Source organism: Salvelinus namaycush, chromosome 4 (genome assembly GCF_016432855.1).
Source record: "Salvelinus namaycush isolate Seneca chromosome 4, SaNama_1.0, whole genome shotgun sequence".
NCBI classification, from domain to species: Eukaryota; Metazoa; Chordata; class Actinopteri; order Salmoniformes; family Salmonidae; genus Salvelinus; species Salvelinus namaycush.
This window is the reverse complement of record NC_052310.1, coordinates 15,844,785-15,866,970: the sequence shown is the minus strand read 5'-3', so window position 1 is coordinate 15,866,970 and position 22,186 is coordinate 15,844,785. Positions and strand designations below refer to the sequence as shown.

Sequence of the window (22,186 nt, the reverse complement as noted above, 5' to 3'; positions counted from 1 at the left end):
ATGTTGTTTAATTAACTCAGGAACCACACCTGTGTTTAAGCACCTGCTTTCAAAATACTTTATATCCCTCATTTACTCAAGTGTTTCCTTTTACCTGTAGCTCAGTATTTGTAGAATGAATTTTATACAGTCTTTTTTGCTCATCTTTCTCAAAGGTGCCAATCATTTTGGATCTGACTGTACATGTGCATATGCATCCAACAAAGATGCACAGCTGTATTTCAGATTTCAGCAAGAATGAAACAATTAATAAGTCTTTCAAAACAGACATGAATTTATTGTTTCGACATTTAAAATCTGCACATTTAAACATTAAAGCCCTTAAGACAGTTTTTTTGCCCTTTCATATCAGTTACGTACTAGACAGCATACTCACAGGGATGCATAAGCATGTTTTCTTACACTCTACATCAGCAAAGACAATACACAAACAATAACTCTGCTCACATTTACCTAACAGTGTAGAAATCTGCAGAAGCATCATTTGGCACACGAATCAATGTATTAGAAACTGAGTTTATACCCTGCGTATTATCGCTATGATATTTTACAACTAAAATGCAACCGTCGGCTTCAAGGTGGAGGGTGGACAACATTTATAATGTCACATCATGATCATAATATCAGCATTATTGACACAACAACAGCCAAGTGAAAGAAATGTACTTTGCAGATTTAGTATGGCCTTAAAAAAATATTCACACTTCTAAACACTGCTAAGCTCATTGGACTAGTCTATAATAATGGTAGTACAGTATGTGCCTGCTCCAGCATCAGGTGTTACAGCTGAGTCATATGAAGGGTATTACATAAGGGCAGTGTAACTCCTTCATAAACACAACATTATAATAGGATTAGAAGCACTTTTTCAAGGAAATTATTGAAAAAATGTCAACTTCATATTCAGCACTACCCCAACATCAACATACGTGAAAATGGCATGTTTCTATGTTTTGTAGTCAAAAAGATGAAGGAAGGTACGTTCTTTCCAATGGCATCATCTGGTGTGAAAATCACACGATGCAAACCAGATGATGCATGACGTTGGAGTAGTGCTGGAAATGATGGATATGAGGTTGAACAATTTTGAAATTTCCCTTTAAGACATTTGGCGACTACCAGTTGTGTAAAGGCTAGACTGTCTCACTTTGTGTTGGAAGCTAATAAACCCACAGATAGAGTATGAGATCTATGACACTTGAAGTCACAGCTTGCGTTATGGGGGTTATAAGTAGTGCTTATGAAGGCAAGTGTTAGGCAATTGTTAGTAGTTACCATTACCCTTCAAAAGAGTCCCTGTACTTTAAGCCATGGTAACTACTCTCAGTGTGATACAAACATACATTAAAGAACATGTGCTCACACCAGTATGGCTCTAGGATTATGGGTAGGAGGGAGATAATACAGTACAGCTCTATAATAAACATAAAGGAAGACACACACAAGCTGCCAAGGGTTAAAACTCACTAGTGGTTAGGTGTGCTTACAAGACACTACTTTCTGCATCTACTAGATTTCTAGACAACAACAAAACCTATTTCGCTGTCTTGACCTGAGCCCCTATCCAATCTACACTGGTGGTCATATTTAAAATAGGAGGAAAGAAAAAGGAATATGTGTCTTTGTGTAACGTTATAACCTATCCTCCTATCCTTGGTTTTCATACTGGTATATAAGAATATGGATATTTTCTTCTACCACGTAGAAAAGGAATATCTATCAAATGTGAAAATCAAAAAAAGTTGACCTCCTAGACTCAAATAGTTCTTACATGACAATGCAACTCTTACCACACAGACATTATGATAACCTTCATGACCTTCCCTTTAAGAAGCAAAGATAACCTCCATGACCTTCCCTTTAAGAAGCAAAGATAACCTTCATGACTTTTCCCTTTAAGAAGCAATGTGGTGCCAGGAGACTTCCCTTTCTTTAATGAACAAATGTAGAAAGACTTTAAAAAAACTAAACAATATAGTGCATTGTTGTGATGTAAAGAAAACTGTTTCAAATACAAAAGTGCAAAACTCAAACTGCACAATTTAAGACAGGCAGAACCTTAGTGAGTCACACTATTTCCTGGTACACTTTAAGTACCACCAGAGACTTGAGATTTTAAGAAAATAAATACATTCTTAAGATATATTATTTACAATGGACACATTGTTCTGAGTGTCAATCCCTTCAGTGCGCTCATCTCCTCCCACCCATTCCCAGAAAATTCCCTACAACTAAAACAGAAAAATTATCCTTCATTAATGACTTTTTATCATCACTTCAATATACTTCCTATAAGTTAGTGAGAGAATTCTCAGCGCTGGTCTAAAAAGCACCAGATTTCAAAAGGAGTCTTTCTTTCTGTATGAATGAACACCTGTGACTGTCAAATTCAATGAACGTGCAGACTGCAAACGCGGTTGTAAACTGCCCTTGGAGACGCCTCAGGCCACATATGGCTGTTTTTCACTGGACTCTGACTGAAGCAGCTGGTCAAAGAGATTGATTAACGAAGCCAAGAAATCAAAATGAAGCGAGTAGTACATTAGTCAAACACAAACTGGCCTCTCTCTCTATCTGTCTCCTCCCTTTCTTTCATCCATCGATCATAGTATATTAAACTGTGTTGACCATGCACTGGTTCCCCGGTCCACTCTCAACGACCGTTCTAATATCATGTAATCCATGGTTCTAGTTCGTTAGATAAGCTACAGCTATATAAAGTCGGGGTGGGGGAAAAATGGCTTGTCACAATTGCCGTGTACCCAGCAACCATTAAAACCAGTTGTGACTCACATCATGGCACAACGCGATATTCTTCTCAATTAGGCACACACTCTAATATGACTTGCCCAGTGTGCAACTTGCCTCTGACGAATCCAGCCCCTACTCAGCCTTGGATCCCTTGCCAACCTTGTAAGCGGCGCCCTTGAGGTAGGACTTGTAGAAGAATGAGGCGAACAGGACCAGGTAGCTGAGGTACATGAGCGAGCCCCAGGCGATGTTGGGCATGTAGGAGGGACAGCGCACTTCGTGCATCCAGTGGTAAACCAAGCCTAAGACAGCAAGCCCCATCATCATCTGCATGATCTGGGTGGCCGTGATGACCATGGCGCAGGGTCGCGGCACCCGGTAGCCCGCAGCCCGGGCAGCGTAGTAGGTGTACATGAAGGAGTGGACCAGGTAGTTCATGGTCATGAACCAGCCGCCACCTGCCACCTGGTCCTTGTAGGAGTACCAGGAGTAGACCAGCACTGTGATGTGGTGGTACCAATGGAGGAAGATGAGGCGCTGCTTACGGAGCACGATGAACACCGTGTCACCTGAGGAGAGAGGGAGGGAGGGAGGGAGGGAGGGAGGGAGGGAGGGAGGGAGGGAGGGAGGGAGGGAGGGAGAAATCACTTAGTTATACTCTGATGTTTGATCACTTTCACTCTCTCTCAAGCACTCAAGCACTAGTGACAACACACAGTAGAAGAAAAACATTGTGAGGACTGGATATTTCGACCTCACTTCCAAAAATGACCTGGAAAGATGGGATGTCTGTTTGTGGTCCTCAAAAAGTACAGTAAAGCGCTACACACACACACACACACACACACACACACACACACACACACACACACACACACACACACACACACACACACACACACACACACACACACACACACACACACACACACACACACACACACACACACACACAATATTAGGAAGCATACAACAACATCCTAACACACTCCAATAAACTCAAACTGCACACCCTGTACAGTACAAACTAAACAGGCTTAATATATTGAACATCTGTCCCATTCTAGAACGCGAGCATGCCCTTCCTGTCTCTTGCTCAGGAAGAGACATAGCGCAGTCAGTCAGCATCTCTGTCCATTTACCAGCGCTTTTGCATCCCCTGTCTGACTGACAGATAGGCATAAGTGACTAGATTACTGCTCTGGGAGAGGAAATGGCATCACCTTGCAGCCACATAGCTCTTGAGGTAATAGGCCTCCGCTGATCAATGTAAGTGCACTACAACCTTCCAAGTGCTTCCGGAATCACATAAATAGACAAATTGTTTCAAGTTAGTTTTTTTGTCCTGCGCCAGCCTCCTTCTCTCTGATTTGCCCTCTGACATAATTGACCAATTACAACCCCCTCCATCTCTCCCATTCGTGGGCCAGGGTCACATTAAGTATATAGAATTGTATAGAATTTTAATAGTCAGCTCGAGTCGAGCTGACTATTCTACACTGCATGACAAAGAAGTATGTCTGTTCCACATGACATATATCTATCTGAAGTATTCAGAACGGGACCCTATTTGGGACATTCCTTACCCAGCTCTGGGGCCTTGCTCAGGACGAAGGCGTAGGCCCAGAACTTGCTGACAGGGGCGCTGTAGAAGCTGGTGTCACACACCGACTGCTTAAAACCGCTTTTGTTGAGGACATGGAACATGTACCAACCGGTTCTGACCGCTCCGATGATACTGTGGAATGAAACACATAGATTTACTAAAGAGATAGTGTCAAGTGCATCTGTTTCAAGTTCCTTGGTGTCCACATCACCAACAAACTATCATGGTCCAAACACACCAAGACAGTCATGAATTGGGCACGAAAATACCTTTTCCCCCTCTGGAGACTGAAAAGATTTGGCATGGGTACACAGATACTCAAAAAGTTCTACAGCTGCACCATCGAGAGCATCCTGGCCGGTTGCATCACCGCCTGGTATGGCAACTGCTTGGCATTCGACCATATGCCACTACAGAGGGTAGTGCGTAAGGCCCAGTACATCACTGGGGCCAAGCTTCCTGCCATCCAGGACCTACAGTTGAAGTCGGAAGTTTACATACACCTTAGACAAATACATTTAAACTCAGTTTTTCACAATTCCTGACATTTAATCCTAGTAACAATTCCCTGTCTTAGGTCAGTTAGGATCACCACTTTATTTTAAGAATGTGAAATGTCAGAATAATAGTAGAGAGAATGATTTATTTCAGCTTTGATTTCTTTCAACACATTCCCAGGGTGTCAGAAGTTTACATACACTCAATTAGTATTTGGTAGCATTGTCTTTAAATTGTTTAACTTGGGTCAAACGTTTCGGGTAGCCTTCCACAAGTGTCCCACAATAAGTTGGGTGAATTTTGGCCCATTGCTCCTGACAAAGCTGGTGTAACTGAGTCAGGTTTGTAGGCCTCCTTGCTCGCACACACTTTTTTAGTTCTGCCCACACATTTTCTATGGGATTGAGGTCAGGGCTTTGTGATGGCCACTCCAATACCTTGACTTTGTTGTCCTTAAAGCCATTTTGCCACAACTTTGGAAGTATGCTTGGGGTCATTGTCCATTTGAAAGACCCATTTGCGACCAAGCTTTAACTTTCTGACTGATGTCTTGAGATGTTGCTTCAATATATCCACATAATTTTCCTCCCTCATGATGCCATCTATTTTGTGAAGTGCACCAGTCCCTCCTGCAGCAAAGCACCCCCACAACATGATGCTGCCACCCCCGTGCTTCACGGTTGGGATGTTGTTCTTCAGCTTGCAAGCCTCCCCCTTTTCCCTCCAAACATAACGATGGTCATTATGGCCAAACAGTTCTATTTTTGTTTCATCAGACCAGAGGACATTTCTCCAAAAAGTACAATCTTTGTCCCCATGTGCAGTTGCAAACCATAGTCTGGCTTTTTTATGGCGGTTTTGGAGCAGTGGCTTCTACCTTGCTGAGCGGCCTTTCAGGTTATGTCGATATAGGACTCATTTTACTGTGGATATAGATGCTTTTGTACCTGTTTCCTCCAGGATTTTCACAAGGTCCTTTGCTGTTGTTCTGGGATTGATTTGCACTTTTTGCACCATAGTACGTTCATCTCTTGGAGAGACTTGTGGAGGTCTACAATTCTTTTTCTGAGGTCTTGGCTGATTTCTTTTGATTTTCCCATGATGTCAAGCAAAGAAGCACTGAGTTTGAAGGTAGGCCTTGAAATACATACACAGGTACACCTCCAATTGACTCAAATGATGTCAATTATCCTATCAGAAGCTTCTAAAGCCATGACATAATTTTCTGGAATTTTCCAAGCTGTTTAAAGGCACAGTCAATTTAGTGTATGTAAACTTCTGACCCACTGGAATTGTGATACAGTGAATTATAAGTGAAATAATCTGTCTGTAAACAATTGTTGGAAAAATTACTTGCACAAAGTAGATGTCCTAACCGACTTGCCAAAACTATAGTTTGTTAACAAGAAATGTGTGGAGTGGTTGAAAAACGAGTTTTAATGACTCCAACCTAAGTGTATGTAAACTTCCGACTTCAACTGTATATACTAGGCGGTGTCAGACGAAGGCCTGAAAAATTGTCAAAGACTCCAGTGACCCAAATCATAGACTGTTCTCTCTGCTACCGCACGGCAAGCGGTACCGGAGCGCCAAGTCTAGGTCCAAAAGGCTCCTTAACAGCTTCTACCCCCAAGCCATAAGACTGCTGAACAATTAATCAAATGGCTACCCAGACTATATACATTGACTCCCACCCTTCCCCCCTTAGATTTAACACTGCTGCTACTCGCTATTTATTATCTGTGCATAGTCACTTTACCCCTATACTTACATGTACAAACTACTTCAACTAACATGTACCCCCCACACATTGACTCGGTACCGATACACCCTGTATATAGCCTCGGTATTGTTATTTTATTGTGTTACTTTTTATTTTATTTTTTACTTTAGTATATTTAGTCAATATTTTCTTAACACTATTTCTTGAACTGCATTGTTGGTTAAGGGCTAGTAAGTAAGAATTTCACGGTAAGGTTGTATTTGTTGTATACCTGTTGTATTCGGCGCATGGGATAAAATAAAAGTGTATTAGATTTGCTCAGTCTAACTATAGGGAATTCACAGTAACATACAAGTAATTTGTATAGGAAAAAACGTCAACACAAGTATAATGCCCATGGGGTGATCAGAGTTTACCATAAGTAAGTATTTTTGTTCACGAATTCAGCTCATATTTCTATCTTGCTGCTATACGATACACCTGAACTGTCAGCTTTGTGGTTGTCATAACGTAACGCAAAATACGCCGCTCAACTATATTTTATACTGTCAGCTTTGTGGTTGTCATAACGTAACGCAAAATACGCCGCTCAACTATATTTTATACTGTCAGCTTTGTGGTTGTCATAACGTAACGCAAAATACGCCGCTCAACTATATTTTATACTGTCAGCTTTGTGGTTGTCATAACGTAACGCAAAATACGCCGCTCAACTATATTTTATACTGTCAGCTTTGTGGTTGTCATAACGTAACGCAAAATACGCCGCTCAACTATATTTTATACTGTCAGCTTTGCGGTGCCATGATGCAAAGTGATATAGCTCTCAACTATATGAACGGTCACTGTTGCGGTTGCCATGGCGCTCGAAATCTGAAACCAAGACAAACGAGATAAGACATATCAGTGGGTCACATCTCCAGCTGGCTGTCGTCCCCCCCCCCCCCCCCCCCCCCCCCTCCGTCTCCAACTGTTTTAGAACTCCGTTAAGTCCAACAAAGACTTAGACACACATGTTCTTACTTTGTCAACAGTATGTGTCTGCTTAGTAAACACTAGCGATTTATAGCTTTCCTTCTCATCTGAAACACACTGCGGCTCCTACGTACAGCGTGACGTCGTCTCAGTTGGGACGACCCTATGAAAACACATCACCTCTCTTTACAGATCAATTGTAAATCTCAAGGCCTGTAATGGTCCAGTAATACTCCAGGAAGCCATCTTCAAACCCATGTAACTGAACACCTCAGTCAAACAATGGGAACAACACACAAAGCGAGAGAACCAAGTGACACAGTTGACATTTTGAGGGTGCGGAACAGTGGAGGCTGCTGAGGGGAGGACGGCTCATAATAATGGCTGGAATGGAGTGAATGGAACGGTATCAAACGTATAAAAACCATGTGTGTTTTGATACCATTCCATTCACTCCAAGTTTTAATGTCACATGCACAAGTACAGTGAAATGCCTTTCTTGCAAACGCAAAACCCAGCAACTAGAGAAAAATAGAAAAACACAAACAAACACGAGCAATAAGAATAAGAAATATGAAATACACAATAAAGTAAGTAGGTAAGCAGACAATATACAGGAAATATTTAAAAAGTCAGTTCCAATACCATATTTACAGTACATGTGCAGGGATACCGGAGTGATGGAGGTAATTTTGTATAGGGGTAAGGTGACTAGGCAACAGGATATAAAATAAACAGAGTAGCAGCAGCTTGCATGTGAGAGGGTGTGTGCGGATGTGTAGAGTCAGTATAAATGTATGTGCATATTATGTGTGAGTGAGAAAATGATGGCGTGAGTGTTTGTGTGTGTGAGTGTGTGAGTGTGTAGGGCCCTGTGAGTGTGCATGGAGACGGTGCAAATACTGAAATAAAAGGTCAATAAAGATACAAGGTAAACTCGATCCGTGTAGCTATTTTGTTAGGTATTTATCAGTCGTATTGCTTGGGGATAGAAGCTGTTCAAGAGTGTGTTGGTACCTGTCGGTGTCAGTTGGTGTCAGACGTGGTAATTAATTACCTTACCTATTACCTATAACTATCTTATCATTGGTAACTACCTACCTATACATTATCTATGGTAACTACCTAACACCAACATCATCATTGGTAACTACCTATCAATACATTATCTATGGTAACTACCTAACATCAACATCATCATTGGTAACTACCTATCAATACATTATCTATGGTAACTACCTAACACCAACATCATCATTGGTAACTACATATCAATACATTATCTATGGTAACTACCTAACACCAACATCATCGTTGGTAACTACCTATCAATACATTATCTATGGTAACTACCTAACACCAACATCATCATTGGTAACTACCTATCAATACATTATCTATGGTAACTACCTAACATCAACATCATCATCTACCTATCAATACATTATCTATGGTAACTACCTAACACCAACATCATCATTGGTAACTACATATCAATACATTATCTATGGTAACTACCTAACACCAACATCATCGTTGGTAACTACCTATCAATACATTATCTATGGTAACTACCTAACACCAACATCATCATTGGTAACTACCTATCAATACATTATCTATGGTAACTACCTAACATCAACATCATCATTGGTAACTACCTATCAATACATTATCTATGGTAACTACCTAACACCAACATCATCATTGGTAACTACCTATCAATACATTATCTATGGTAACTACCTAACACCAACATCATCATTGGTAACTACCTATCAATACATCATCATTGGTAACTACCTATCTATTACAGGCCAGTAGCCTACTTTTAAAAACCCCATGTGGTAGAACGTTGCAGTGGTGGTGCAGTAATGAATATATGAAGTGCTTCATATACCGAGGACACGCTATCCTGTCCAGCTAGCAGCAGTGGGATTGAGTGGGCAGGTTAAACCCACGGCTCTGTGATTAGGATTAACAGCTGGCTCAGCAGAGGGCATGGGCACGGATGATGATGATGCACCTCTGTGGCACACCAAAACAGCCCTGACTCCTCCTTAAAGGGGCAATCTACAACTGCTACAGCAATTTTTTTACTTAGAAATTAATGATATGTACCAATTGATTCTTGAAGAATATCATTTATAAATGCCTCATGAGCTTAGTTCGACTGTCATACCTCATCAGAACCACAAATATAATATTGTTTTACTCCAATGTTTGTAAACAAAGTAAATGTAAACAAACACTATATAGCCTCAAAAATGGTTAAAACTATCATTTTTATATCATGGATGGTCAGTCCTTGCATCTATAGCACTGTCTATGAACTTGAGTGGTTACATTTCTCCAGCCCCATCCCTCAGCTTTTTACCAAAACAGGGGTGGGGATCCACTTTGTTATTGTTTCAACAGCTGATTGCCACTTTAATGATAAGGAAAACAGATTGGATTTATATAGCACTTTTACAGCATTATACAGTACATTGTTCGACTAAAACTCACCTCATCCACTATCAATGTGTAGCACCCACCTGGGAAAGAGCCATTTTGCTCTAGAACTGTGGTTCACAACCTTTTTCTCTGTGGCACACCTTAATGAGATCATTTGTATTTTTGTTTTTTGGCAATGACCTCCATATCATCTGATCCATACTGAAAATCATATTTTCTATGACAAATATTTTTATAGATTAAATAGGGTTTATTGGAACTATTTTCATAGTTCCTTACTAATGATGATTAATTTGTATGCACCCCTTTAAGAGTGTCCTGCAAAATTAGTTTAGGATTTTTTTCTCCGGTAAAATGTCTTTAGTTTTAAACCGTTTGGGCTAGAGATTAGCGGTTTTCTGCATTGGAATGTGCAACCCACGAAAACAAAGCCTTGCTCCGTTTGTTTCTGTGCTAAGGGATGATACAGTAAATCATACAAATGATACAAATGATAATTTGCTCGTGATACACGCCGCTCAAACGATAATCAATGTGACAACAGCCTGAGCGCACTGGTCTTGAAACAACGATACAGATGAAACCATGTGGCATTAAATGTATTATCTGAACGGCACTAGTGCTCCCATGTCAAAATTCCACGTGGATTCCACAGGCCACGTTTATAAGTGAGCGTTCCAAAAAAGAATAAAGATTAGGAAAAGTTCCTCGAGGCACACCAGTGTGCTGCGCCACACCCGTTGAAAACCACTGCTCTAGAAAGGCCACCAAACATCAGCTATTGTCAGTCAGAACGGTTGTGTGTTTTCTAAGAATTTGGGGAGAAAGGGGAGATCACCTTGATTACATATGTTTGTTGGGTATTAATATAGGTACACAGCCAATGATATGTAATTAAATTCTCTCACCTCACACCAGAAGTCAAGGATTTCCTAGCATCACAGCAGTGTTGCAATAGTATACACTCTTAGAAAAAAAGGTGCTATCTAGAACCAAAAAGTTCTTCTGCTGTTTCCATTGGAGAACCTTTTGAGGAACCCCTTTTGGTTCCAGCTAAAGCCCTTTTGTTTCCAGGTAGAACCCTTTTGGGTTCCATGTATAACCCTTTCCACAAAGGGTTCTACATGGAATCTAAAAGAGTTCTACCTGGAAACAAAAAAGGTTCTACCTGACACTAATGGGAGCACTAGTGCCGTTATAGGTAAGGCCCTAAAAATTGTCAAAGACTCCAGCCACCCTAGTCATAGACTGTTCTCTCTGCTACCGCACGGCAAGCAGTACCGGAGCGCCAAGTCTAGGTCCAAAAGGCTTCTTAACAGCTTCTACCCCCAAACCATAAGACTCCTGAAAAGCTAATCAAAGGGCTACCCAGACCCCTCTTTTACGCTGCTGCTACTCTCTGTTTATTATCTATGCATAGTCACTTTAACTCTACCTACATGTACATATTACCTAAATTACCTCAACTAACCGGTGCCCCCGCACATTGACTCTGTACCGGCACCCCCTGTATATAACCTCGCTATTGTTATTTTACTGCTGCTGTTTAATTATTTGATTTTCAATTATTTTCTTAACTTCATTGTTGGTTAAGGGCTTGTAAGTAGGGATGCACAATATATCGGTGAACATATCAAAATCGTCCGATATTAGCTAAAAATGCCAACATTGGTATTGGCCCGATGTCTAGTTTAACGCCGATGTTAAAAACCGATGTCAAAGCTACAGTGACGCCACGTAAAATGTTGCACTACACGTGCAACACAGCATTCCTAACCTAGCCCACAATGTCTGCTGTGTGGATTGAGTAGTCAACAAGTTGAGCAGTCATTTGAAAGAGTAAGAAAATTTCAGCGAGACAACTCAAAGGCGAAATCCATTAAAGCCAAGATAATGGAATTCATTGCCCTTGACAATCAACCATTCTCTGTCGTGGGGGATGTTGGCTTTCGCCGACTGGTCGAGCACCGGTACACACTACCAAGTGCGCTATTTTTCAGATGTTGCCCTACCGGAGTTACACAGTAATAGCGTCACTGCTATTAGCTTCACGACATAGATACTATGGAACGCCGTTTGGGTCTTTGCGTGACAACAAAGATACAGTAGCACTGTCAAAGCTGTACAAATAAGTCTGCAAACAAGCAAACGCCAGCCACGAACCATGTGTTTACAATACTGCGTTGGTAATAAAGAATCATCTGTTCGACCACAACTTCTGGGGTAGCTAGCTTTATCTTGGTACCTAGCTAGCACCAATACAACCAGGCTGAAAACAATGACCAGTAGAAACTGCAGTAATTTTCATTATTCTTAGCAATGATTTAGGAATCCTTGTGAGTAAGTATTAGCTAGGTTGCCACTTGTTGTTTGCCTATTGAAATTAAACTTCCGTTCATGAAAATAAATAGCTAGCCAGGTACTTAACCCTGTTGCTCAAAGCTAATGTTACAAGCAGCCAGCTAGCTTCATCTGGCTAGTGAGGCTCGACCGGACCGGGTTATGTGTTGTGAAGCAAGCCACAATAAGGATTAGGCACAATAGTGGAATTTGCGGTTTGCCTTCAAAATAAAAGTATGTCATTGACAGTGATGCAAATTAATACAAATAGTAGAAGTATGCCATACTTTTATTTTGAAAGCTAACTGCAAAGTCCACTATTGTGGCTAATCCTTACTGTGGCTAGCTTCACATAGATGGGTCCGACCACCATTAATCAAATAAGAACTGTCTTATAAATTAGGGTTATTTTAGATGATGACACCTAGCTATATAGTTAGCTAACTAGCTATAGCTACTGAAACAAATGTCATTTTGCTATGTTTTGGAGAAGAACATTGTTTGCATCCATGATGCTAGCTAGCTTTTTTTATGACCAGCACTGTTGTCACGTTTCTGACCTTATTTCCTTTGATTAGTCTTTATTTAGTTGGTCAGGACCTGAGCTGGGTGGGTATTATCTATGTTGTCTGTTTCTATGTGGGGTTTCTTGTTTGGCCTGATATGGTTCTCAATCAGAGGCAGGTGTTAGTCATTGTCTCTGATTGGGAACCATATTTAGGTAGCCTGTTTTTGTAGTGTGTTTTGTGGGTGATTCTGTAAAGGCTGTCTTCGGGTGAAAGAGAGGAGGACCAAACTGCAGCGTGATGATAATCCATATTTTAATAGGCTACTTAAACAACGAACAAAAACAACAAACTGACAGAAAGAACCGAAGACGCTACAGTCCCGAACTAGTGAACACAGACCAGATGAACACACGAACAGGAACAATCACCCACAAAACACACTACAAAAACAGGCTACCTAAATATGGTTCCGAATCAGAGACAATGACTAACACCTGCCTCTGATTGAGAACCATATCAGGCCAAACAAGAAACCCCACATAGAAACAGACAACATAGATAATACCCACCCAGCTCACGTCCTGACCAACTAAATAAAGACTAAACAAAGGAAATAAGGTCAGAAACGTGACAACTGTAGGTATGCGAGACAACTTTACCAGCATCATAGCATACGTATCGATGAATCGTTGTGACGTATGAAATAAGAGTGATAGTGTAATCAATGTGTAATCACTATGTAAAAAATATATGAACACGTTAAATTACTATGTGACGTGCAGTCATATTCAGGTCCTGATTGGTCAACAATCTTATTTGACACGTCAAATAGTGTTAATAATACTATATTTTTTGACAAGCAAAGACCCAAACGGCGTTTCATAGAAATCCTGGTTGAGAATGAAACGACTGAATAAATGAACAAAGAAACAGCACAGCAAGTAAGTGAAAGAAATAGGTTTTGATGATGTTTTACTGGTAATGGGGAGATACGTAAATGCCAACAAAATAACTTTTTGGTCAGTGTGGTGTGTGTGTGTGTAACCTTTATTTAACTAGGCAAGTCAGTTAAGAACAAATTCTTACTTACAATGACGGCCCGGACGACACTGGGCCAATTTTGCGTCGCCCTATGGGACTCCCAATCACTGCCGGATGTGATACTGGATTCGAACTAGGGACTGGAGTGACTCCTCTTGCACTGAGATGCAGTGCCTTACACCGCTGCGTCCATGCGTGTGTGTTAACTATTTAACTGTACTAGAATGCTTAAAAGGCCGCAAAAATGTTTAATATCGGTTATCAGTATCGTTTTTTTGGCAAGGAAAATATTGGATATCGGCATCGGCCAAAAATTTCATATCGGTGCATCACTACTTGTAATTAAGCATTTAACTGTAAGGTCTACTGTTGTATTCGGCACATGTGATAAATACAATTTGATTTGATTTGACAGCCACAGAACCCTTTTGGTACCCTTTTTTCTAAGAGTGTACCTGTAATGATCCTAAAACTGCATTATCAGACACTAATTTCTCTTTATGTAGTAAGTGTGTACAGATAGCATAGCCAACAAATCCACAAAAGAATGTGTTGACAGTTGACAGGCCTTGAATTGACCTGAACATTCTCTCAAGTAGACACATTTCTACAGTACATTGTTACCCCTCCATTACTCACAAATTGTCCTAGAAGTGTTTCTAATCTTCTGAACTTAAATGTAGATGTTTACTTTAAATCTGCACAAAGAATCTCATTCTCGTGGATCCTTAAAGAAGAGGTGTTATAAAGGAGAAGTTTTGAGATATCGCTCTAGAAATCACTATTTTTACATAGTTCATGTGTGTTTAGTTTAAACACTGTTTCGGTTAATTCTCAAAGAGAACTAGTTCTAAACACAGCTAAAAAATAAACGTCTCACTGTCAACTGCGTTTATTTTCAGCAAACTTAACATGTGTAAATACTTGTATGAACATAACAAGATTCAACAACTGAGACATAAACTGAACAAGTTCCACATGTGACTAACAGAAATGGAATAATGTGTCCCTGAACAAAGGGGGGTCAAAATCAAAAGTAACAGTCAGTATCTAGTGTGGCCATCAGCTGCATTAAGTACTGCAGTGCATCTCCTCCTCATAGTCTGCACCAGATTTGCCAGTTCTTGCTGTGAGATGTTACCCCACTCTTCCACCAAGGCACCTGCAAGTTCCCGGACATTTCTGGGGGGAATGGCCCTAGCCCTCACCCTCCGATCCAACAGGTCTCAGACGTGCTCAATGGGATTGAGATCCGGGCTCTTTGCTGGCCATGGCAGAACACTGACATTCCTGTCTTGCAGGACATCACGCACAGAACAAGCAGTATGGCTGGTGGCATTGTCACGCTGGAGGGTCATGTCAGGATGAGCCTGCGGGAAGGGTACCACATGAGGGAGGAGGATGTCTTCCCTGTAAAACACAGCGTTGAGATTGCTGGCAATGACAACAAGCTCAGTCCGATGATGCTGTGACACACCACCACAGACCATGATGGACCCTCCATCTCCAAATCGATACCGCTCCAGGGTACAGGCCTCGGTGTAACGCTCATTCCTTCGACAATAAACGTGAATCTGACCATCACCCTTGGTGAGACAAAACTGGGACTCGTCAGTGAAGAGCACTTTTTGCCAGTCCTGTCTGGTCCAGCGACGGTGGGTTTGTGCCCATAGGCGACATTGTTGCCAGTGATGTCTGGTGAGGACCTGCCTTACAACAGGCCGAGAAGCCCTCAGTCCAGCCTCTCTCAGTCTATTGCGGACAGTCTGAGCACTGATGGAGGGATTGTGCATTCCTGGTGTAACTCGGGCAGTTGTTGTTGCCATCCTGTACCTGTCCCGCAGGTGTGATGTTCGGATGTACCGATCCTGTGCAGGTGTTGTTACACGTGGTCTGCCACTGCGAGGACGATCAGCTGTCTGTCCTGTCTCCCTGTAGCGCTGTCTTAGGCGTCTCACAGTACGGACATTGCAATTTATTGCCCTGGCCACATCTGCAGTCCTTATGCCTCCTTGCAGCATGCCTAAGGCACGTTCACGCAGATGAGCAGGGACCCTGGGCATCTTTCTTTTGGTGTTTTTCAGAATCAGTAGAAAGGCCTCTTTAGTGTCCTACGTTTTCATAACTGTGACCTTAATTGCCTACTGTCTGTAAGCTGTTAGTGTCTTAACGACCGTTCCACAGGTGTATGTTCATTAATTGTTTATGGTTCATTGAACAAACATGGGAAACAGTGTTTAAACCCTTTACAATGAAGATCTGTGAAGATATTTGGATTTTTAAGAATTATCTTTGAAAGACAGGGTCCTGAAAAAGGGACGTTTCTTTTTTTGCTGAGTTTATATACAAACCTTTTTGTGGACAACATTTCCCTTGCTGAGGTTAGCAAGGATGAGGGAGGATAACGAGGCTAACCACCACCAACGTTCAGTAAGAGCTTCAATCACACTGATTGGTTGATTGATTGATTGATTGGTTTGATGATGCCTAGAAAAACACATAAAGCCATATAGTGAAACACAGTGGTCAGTGTGTCACTCACCTGAAGATGGCCAGACTGAGTGACCAGAGGACGAGGGGTCGACGCAGGTTTAGCTTGGGCCTCTCTCTCATGAAGTGTTGGCCCCCGAATATGATCGCAGCATATAGCCCACAGAACATAAAGGACTTGCTCCTATTAAGAAAAAAAAAAGTAAAACATGTCACCAACCCAGTTCACAGGTGATTACTGTAACTACCAGTGTCCTAGGTCAAGATTTAGATGAGAGGAGGGTGGAAATGCAAACAAGCTTTAATCTAGTTTAAACTACAACAATGCATGTACGTGATCAATGATCATTGTGAATGGATGAGTCAGTCTTTAGCAAGGATTGGCACTGCAGTTGACATTTCTAGTTCCTTTTGCTTGGTGGCAGTACGCTGAATGTACACAGCAAGCCACGAGGCGCGCTAAGCTAAACTCAATCATCTACAGTTGAAGTCGGAAGTTTACATACACCTTAGCCAAATACATTTAAACTCAGTTTTTTACAATTCCTGACATTTAATCAGAGTAAAAATTCCCTGTCTTAGGTCAGTTAGGATCACCACTTTATTATAAGAACGTGAAATGTCAGAATAATAGTAGAGAGAATGATTTATTTCAGCTTTTATTTCTTTCATCACATTCCCAGTGGGTCAGAAGTTTACATACACTCAATTAGTATTTGGTAGCATTGCCTGTAAATTGTTTAACTTGTGTCAAACGTTTTGGGTAGCCTTCCACAAGCTTCCCACAATAAGTTGGGTGAATTTTGGCCCATTCCTCCTGACAGAGCAGGTGTAACTGAGTCAGGTTTGTAGGCCTCCTAGCTCGCACACGCTTTTTCAGTTCTGCCCACAAATTTTCTATAGGATTGAGGTTAGGGCTTTGTGATGGCCACTCCAATACCTTGACTTTGTTGTCCTTTAGCCATTTTGCCACAACTTTGGAAGTATGCTTAGGGTCATTGTCCATTTGGAAGACCCATTTGCGACCAAGCTTTAACTTCCTGACTGATGTCTTGAGATGTTGCTTCAATATATCCACATAATTTTCCTCCCTCATGATGCCATCTATTTTGTGAAGTGCACCAGTCCCTCCTGCAGCAAGGCACCCCCACAACATGATGCTGCCACCTCTGTGCTTCACGGTTGGGATGGTGTTCTTCGGCTTGCAGGCCTACCCCTTTTTCCTCCAAACATAACGATGGTCATTATGGCCAAAGTTCTATTTCTGTTTCATCAGACCAGAGGACATTTCTCCAAAAAATACAATCTTTGTCCCCATGTGCAGTTGCAAACCGTTGTCTGGCTTTTTATGGTTTTGGAGCAGTGGCTTCTTCCTTGCTGAGTGTCTTTCAGGTTATGTCAATATAGGACTCGTTTTACTGTGGATATAGATACTTTTGTACCTGTTTCCTCCAGCATCTTCACAAGGTCCTTTGCTGTCATTCTGGGATTGATTTACGTGGTCCCATGGTGTTTATACTTGCATACTTTTGTTTGTACAGATGAACGTGGTACCTTCAGGCGTATGGAAATTGCTCCCAATGATGAACCAGACTAGTGGAAGTCTACAAATTTTTTTCTGAGGTCTTGGCTGATTTCTTTTGATTGTGATACAGTGAATTATAAGTAAAATAATCTGTCTGCAAACAATGGTTGGAAAAATTACTTGTGTCATGCACAAAGTAGATGTCCTAACCGACTTGCCAAAACTATAGTTTGTTAACAAGAAATTTGTGGAGTGGTTGAAAATCAAGTTTTAATGACTCCAACCTAAGTGTATGTAAACTTCCGACTTCAACTGTATATAAATTCATACTATTAAAAAAGATTACAGAGATCAACAGAGATCAGGATTGGGCTGGTCCACTGGGCACATGGCAGTGACATGGCCTGTAGACCACTCCGACTTCTGTCCATCCATGCCAAGGCTCTATTTTACAGTCCCCATCCCCATTCGTAGTCATGGAGCCAAGGACTAACCGAGTTTAGATGTTGACATACGGACAAGAACTTCTACTACTGCAGCCCGTGGGTAATGAGGAAATTAGACTGAGTAAACATCACTCCGGTCTAAAATCAACTGTGAGGCTATGTGAAAACAGCTGGGAGCGGGTTGCAGTAAGAATACTAGACAGATCACTGACTGGACACATTTTTTTTAACCAAAAAGTTAAATTGTGGCGAAAAGGGCTGAATACTAAAAAGCGATGATGTGTGTACTGCAGAGGGGGTTTACTTTGAGGACAGACCAGATGACTAATCCAGATTGACAGAGCATATTAGACAGAGAAGATGTTGTTGTTTGACCCAGTTTAGTAGGGCTATATGCATCGCTAAATTACAGTAGGGCTTCAGTGGTCATTCTCTGTCTGTCCCAAAGGGAGGATGAAACTGTCATTAGACTGATGAAGGATTCTATAGGGAAGCATTAGGAGCAATAACACCACTGTGTCTATGCATTACAGAGAGGGAATGTGTGATGGCCAATACAGAGGGAGAGAGAGATAATGAAGCGACAAGAAGCAGTCATTGTATCCTTTTGAGGTGAAGGAGTCAGGACAAATACAATGTGTGGGCCACCATCTTTTACTCCTCGAAAGAGAGAAAGGGAGGGTCCTGTGGGAGCAAATGTTCCCAGAAAGCAGAAGTCTAGCCCATTAATTACAGTCGTAGGCTTGGATGTCACATGCAAGCAAAGCATTGGTTTCCCTGTGCTGCACTAGATGTGGTTTTAAGCTTCTCCGGCTCCTCCCCTTTTGATGCGTTGCTGTAGCCTACACACATCAGCTCGATCTGAGGAATGCATGGGCAGGGTGAAACAGGGTGAATTTACTTGGCCAGCACTGCACATTTACAGGAGCGTATTCATTACGGAAACTGTTTACCGTTTAAGAATGAAACGGAAGCAAACAGAGAGTTTCTATTGGACAAATTCAGATAGGTCCTTCCCCGTTTCGTTCTGTTTTAGAGTTTTGCAACAGCAAAACGTTTCTTGAATATACCCCTGGACTTTTACAATCCACATTTGACAGCTTGCTTGCCACTGAAACTGAAACACAACACTGTCTCTCAGTCAGAAAATGCAAACAAGGAGCCAAAGTAAGTCTGTGCAAGAATGTGGTCTTACTAGGTCTCAACGTTTCCTTAGTGATATGTTAACCGTGGACAAAAATGACTCCCTTTTTCCACTGGACACAAAGAGAAACACTTGAGACCTACACTAATTTGATGAGGAGAGGTGACATGCCTTTGGGTTGATATTAAAACAGTTACAAAATGTAGGCCTATTGATATCCTATAATGTATCTACGCCTATGTATTTAACAGTAATCATCACATTTGATATTTAGTAATCATTCATTGCATGTGACTGCATGTGCATGTTACACAACCTGAAGTGAACAGCAGTATGACAGGCTATACATTGAGTTTCCCGTCATATTGTGGTAACAAATAACTTTCTTCTGAAGTGACCCCAAACTTTTGAATGGTAGTGTACATATATTATACTTTTTTGGGGCATGGCCTGCAGCCCATGGGCCTGTTATTTTTTTAAAAGATTGAGCAATTTCTCTATTATATTAATCTATAATGAGCCTTTGGCTGATCAGTGGGCAACGGCCTGCACCCATACCCAGATGGGCCAGCCCGTTTTTCTGACAGGCTGAGCTGAGGTCACTCAAACTCACATTCAAAGTCAAACGTGGCATCAGCAAAGAGAACTGCTCCAACTCATCAGTTAGATAGCCAAGCTCATGGATTGTAAAAAACAAAATGGAAACGGTGCCTATAAAGTAGAAAGAGCACATTCTACAATTTCAGCTTCCTTTTTTGGGGCGGCTAAAACCATGATTTGATCAAACAGTTATTTCCTGTAATGAAAGTGTCTGCCCTGCCCCTGTGCCTGTTTCACTGGGGCCTGCTGCTGTAATGAAAGTGTCTGCCCTGCCCCTGTGCCTGTTTCACTGGGGCCTGCTGCTGTAATGAAAGTGTCTGCCCTGCCCCTGTGCCTGTTTCACTGGGGCCTGCTGCTGTAATGAAAGTGTCTGCCCTGCCCCTGTGCCTGTTTCACTGGGGCCTGCTGCTGTAATGAAAGTGTCTGCCCTTCCCCTGTGCCTGTTTCACTGGGGCCTGCTGCTGTAATGAAAGTGTCTGCCCTGCCCCTGTGCCTGTTTCACTGGGGCCTGCTGCTGTAATGAAAGTGTCTGCCCTGCCCCGTGCCTGTTTCACTGGGGCCTGCTGCTGTAATGAGCGAGCCACTATCCTCTTTCCTGTGCGCTAGAGAGGAAAATGTGTTCTGATCGTATAACATTTCAAAACGCAATTGTGGGAAAAACACAGCTTCGGATGCTTCGTCCCCTTGTCCCTGTCAATGAGAGGAGGCTTTCTGTAGGTATCATTGTTATTTCTAATGGATGAATACATGGCTATTAGCAGTGGGTATCATATTAATCTAGTTCGTGTGTTTTGAGTTTCCACTTCCTCAGGTGTTGAACCCCAAATGAATTAGCCAATGATATTAGTTAGTGCACATAAAGATGTATGTAATTCATCTCTATTGACCACAAAAAAATCTGGAAATTAGTCATATTTTGAGAGTATAATATAGCAACTATAGCCTAAGTCATTAGCTTGGCTTTTATAACATATACGTGTTAAGCAGACATGGAGACAGACAGACAGACAGAGAACAAGAAGAAGCACAGAGTGGCAGCAGAGAAGATGCTGAGACAGACAGACAGCACAACAGGGAGGGAAACAAAATGGCTAGAGCAGAGGCCCAGTTATAGTGGAGAGTTGTATCTCCAGTGGTGTTTTTACATATTGTATTTGTTGTAAACATAAGCTGGTTAAAAAAGAGGAGGACCATGTCCCGCCAGTCACTGGAACAGAAATAGCTGAGAAACGCTGTACTGCACTGCCAATGTTATGTGTTAGCATTACTGCCTGTGTCTAAGTAGGGTTTGTAGGGTCAGAGTGTAGTAGAGTGTATTTGTGGTGATGGGTTGTGTGTGCATGGTTGGTGGTGAGTTGGTGGCACACCCAGTGACGTGGTCTAGTAAAATGCCAGGGTCGAATTCTTGTCCCAGTCTGCCCCTGTACAGTATCCTCAAAGATACTTGTATCTGTAGTAGTCTTATGTATAAATTATTGACTAAACGTTACTTTGTAGCATAATCAAAACCCACACAACACATTGTATGCACTCTTCGGTAGCCTATGAATGGAAAAAGTAAGCGACAGTTAGGAATCAAATTGACGAATGTGGGCAATAAAAAAAATGTGCCTGCATGGCGTGTAGGCTAAATAATGACATTGTGTGTGGATGAGAGCTCAGCCAACATTGGCGGCGACGGGGGGAGAATTCCCCGGCTTTAGACCACGTAGGCTAGGCTACTCTTTTATCCAGATGTGTTTGGGTGAATTGGTAGTCTACTTACCAGTTTTCTTGCATCCATTCGAGAGCCCCCTTTTCATCGAATTTTCTTTCGAAATCGTATTCTGCAAGTGGGATGTTCTCTGTCTCGTTCATTTTCGTAACAATGTCAGTTTCTTCCCGTTCAAACTCCTGGTCTATGTTTTCACCCTTTTAACATTTATCAAACTGCTTAAAAAGCCCACGATTAATTTAACAAACCAACAGATACCAACTGAATTCTCTCAGTTTCGGAGCAGATGGAAGGATGCAGTAGAGATGCACTTCCCGACAGTCACTCACGCACGGTGGCCGAGCGCGAGCACGTCCCAGTGACTGTA

At 41.8% G+C, this 22,186-nt stretch overlaps 1 protein-coding gene across 1 annotated transcript; it reads right to left on the bottom strand.

The window, feature by feature from the left end:
- Positions 1-256: 256 nt before the first annotated feature.
- LOC120046220 (elongation of very long chain fatty acids protein 6-like) lies at positions 257-22,181 on the bottom strand. The gene is made up of 4 exons (XM_038991271.1): positions 21,871-22,181; positions 16,443-16,574; positions 4,338-4,489; positions 257-3,320 (listed from the first exon to the last, which is right to left on the bottom strand). Exons 1-4 carry the CDS (start codon positions 21,960-21,962, stop codon positions 2,884-2,886), a joined length of 813 nt encoding a protein of 270 aa, XP_038847199.1. The 5' UTR covers positions 21,963-22,181; the 3' UTR covers positions 257-2,883.
- Between the last annotated feature and the right edge of the window lie 5 nt (positions 22,182-22,186).